Source organism: Belonocnema kinseyi, chromosome 4, assembly GCF_010883055.1.
Source record: "Belonocnema kinseyi isolate 2016_QV_RU_SX_M_011 chromosome 4, B_treatae_v1, whole genome shotgun sequence".
Lineage (NCBI taxonomy): Eukaryota > Metazoa > Arthropoda > Insecta > Hymenoptera > Cynipidae > Belonocnema > Belonocnema kinseyi.
This window is the reverse complement of record NC_046660.1, coordinates 24811099-24814341: the sequence shown is the minus strand read 5'-3', so window position 1 is coordinate 24814341 and position 3243 is coordinate 24811099. Positions and strand designations below refer to the sequence as shown.

The following is a 3243-nucleotide window of genomic DNA, read 5'->3' as shown; positions in this document are numbered from 1 at the left end:
GGGAGTTGTTCATCTCCGGAGAGTCGTGGGACCGGTACCTCTAGAGAAAAAGGTTTTCTCTAAATACTTAAGGCTGTTGCTCTTGGTGGTTCGGAACCCACCTTAAACTGTAGGTCCCCCTTCCACCACCAAGTAAGTGTGTGGAGGGTGTGTAAAGGAATAGAGAAGGTGTGAGAAAAATGTAAACCCTTAGGGGACACATTAGAAGCTTCCATTCCATTCCAAGTGAGTTACTTAAATTGTATAAATTCTCAAATTCTCTAAACAATTTTATTTCTTTGTAATCCCTGAAATTTCTAGAAATCGCTAAACCCCTAAATTTTGTCAATTCTTCTGAATACCTTAAACATGATAAATTCTCCAAATTTCTTGAATTCTTGACATGCTAGTAAATTCTCTTTATTCCCTGCAATGCTCAAATATCCTTAATTTCTTAAATATTCTGAATTCTTTAAATTTCTTGAATTCCTTGAATATTCGTAATTCCGTGAATTCTCTGAAATGCATTAATATTCCGCATTCCTTGAATACATATATTTTCTTGAATTTCTCTCGTCAATTCCTCTGAATACTTTGCATTATTTTAGAGTTCTTGGAATTGAGAAAGATCTCAGAATTTACGAAGTTCTACGAATTCAAGAAATTGAGACAACTCGGAAAATTAAGATGAATTGAGGTGGATCCGGGCATTGGGAGGAATTCAGAAGATTTCAAGGAAGCTAAAGAATTCGGAAGGATTTAGAAGAGTTTAAAAGAATTCCAACAAGTTCAAATGATTAAAAAAATGAGCACTAATAATAATAATAAAATAAATATATAAATATAATTTGTTCAATGTAATTATATATTGACATTCAGGCTATACAGAGTAAGTTTGAAAATTAATCTGATAAACTAAAAATAAGTCTTGATGTATAAAAAAGGAGACTAAGACTTGAATAGCTTCTAATGGGTGATAAAAAATGATAGAAAAATATTGAAATAATAATTCGACTGAAACAATTTAATTGTATACAATTTTATTTATACAAATACAAATTCAATACAATATTATATTTCTGTGATTAATTGCAATAACCGAATTTGATTTGTTTGTTAAAATTCCGTTGGATTTTAAAATTATTTGTATTTAATTTTGTGAAATAAAAATCCAGAAATATTCACGCGCACCTCGCGTGCTTTCGTTTTTTGTTAATAAATGAATAATGTTATTGCTGGCATTCTTCGGGCAAAACGCACTCCATGCTAGTACCAGATTTTTTGATGCGACCATCGATACACACACATCCGCTTCGACAAACCTGTTAAAAAAAATTTATTTAAATTTCGTGTTAAATAATGAACAATATTTCTGATTTTGTTGGTCTTAAAATAAATACGAGAGATGTATGTTTCATTAAAACTTACTGCTGGGCAAATAAGAGTATCAGAGCTTTTATAATTATCGCATGATGTTGGGCAACTTGTTCCACATTCTCTCCAGGCTGCGTATGGTCCACAGTCTCGGATTGGTTCAGGAAGAATTGGAGAAACTGTGAGAAAAATATATTTAAATACTTTTATTTTTATTTAAATAATCGCATAATTTACACTATCGCAAATTGGAACTCTTCAATTTTAAAGTGTTTGAAATTGAAGTTTAAATGTTTTTAAATTCCAAAATAAACACCGCAGCAAAATTAAGAAATTTTAACTTTTATAAATTATAGAGTTCAGAGATTCAAATTTAGTTGCAACAATATAAATCCACGTTATCGTTTTCATTGTTCTATATTTAACAATTAATCAATAAACTTCAAAATTAAAAAAAATATATTATTCTAAACAATTTTAAGCTAGGAACATTTAAAATTTAAAAAAAAAATTTTTTTAAATGAACACTTCTAAAATTAAAGATAAATTGTTTTTATTTCAATTAGTTTAAATATCATTGAAGAGCTATTCGTACCGATATTTCGATGCAAATAGCTACAGCCTAATTTAAAGTAAGAAAGTAGATTTTTGCAGATTTCAAATATAAACTTCAGAAGCTTTTTAAGAATTCAATTCTTTTTCAAATATATTAATTGAATTTTTCCTGCGATTTCTAGAAAATCCTAGAAATTAAAAAAAAAATCGTTAAAACATTCTCGATTCTTATTTGATAATTTTTAAAATCTTTTTATATCTTTTTAAATATTCTCCTAAAATGATTATTCAACAAACCAAAAAAACATTTTCAATTTTCCTAGAAATCTTAAGAACATGTTTTTATTCTTTTAAAGCCTTTCATAATTCTAGAATATTCATTTTTCCAAATAGAATAATGAAAATGACAACGTTCAAAGTTCAAAAAGGTTTTCGAAATTTTTAAGTCTCAAGGCTTACTATGTCAAACAATTTGGTTTCAAATTTTTCAATTTTAAATATTTGCTTTCAATTAACTCATCTTAAGTGAATAGTGAAATATTTCTAATTATTAAATAGCCATTTTTTTTAATGAAAAAATTTGAAAATAAATAAGTTAAAAATTCAAATATTTTAGACTGAAAAAATATTTGAAACGTAAGAAAAGCCTTTAATTAAGAATATTATTATAAAGCTAGTTTAATGTTTAAAAAGTTCATAAAATTTTAATCGGGTGTCTTAACTTTAACATCTGGGAATTTTTTTATTTTAACAGATTTCAAATCGTTTTGCCTAATCAATTATTGTTCACTTTTTATTATTTATTGTCAAAATACATTTTTTTAAATACTTATTTTTTATATTTCCAGCCAATAAAATAAAAAATCTCATGCACAAGTTTTCAAATTCAAACCCTTTTAATTTTCGATTGTGTAAGCCTTTAGGAATGAATTTTAAAATTCTTTAAATTCAAAATGTACGCTTAAAAAGAAAAGTCCAAACTGGAAAATTTATAAAGTAAAAGATTTTCAAAACAGGAATTGTAAACTGAATGATATAATAATTTAAAAAAATAACAATATAACGAATTATTTTTAAAAATTGTTAAAATCGAACCAGGACAGATTTTTCTTTTAAACATTTATCAAATTCTCGGTCAACAAATAAATTCATTGTCATTTTTTGGTTTTTCCCGGTCTCGAGAAATTTGACCTTTTATTTAAATTATTAAACATTGAATAATATTTACGGGTTGATAAAATAATAATTTTTATCTGCGAGCATGCTAAATTTAAAATACATTAAATAGCTCCTGTCAAGTTTTGAAGTGGAAGTGCAAAGTTCCTTAAAAGTCGG

General features: G+C 26.5%; 1 protein-coding gene across 1 annotated transcript in view; it reads right to left on the bottom strand.

Annotated features, from left to right (window-relative positions):
* Positions 1–1179: 1179 nt before the first annotated feature.
* Positions 1180–3243, bottom strand: part of LOC117171369 (chymotrypsin inhibitor-like) — a 3043-nt gene continuing 979 nt past the window's right edge. The window contains exons 2-3 of the mRNA XM_033358618.1: positions 1408–1532; positions 1180–1301 (exon numbers count right to left, since the gene is read on the bottom strand). Of these exons, the coding sequence (XP_033214509.1) occupies positions 1209–1301; positions 1408–1532 (218 nt within the window). The 3' untranslated portion in view covers positions 1180–1208. The remainder of the gene's footprint in view (positions 1302–1407; positions 1533–3243) is intronic.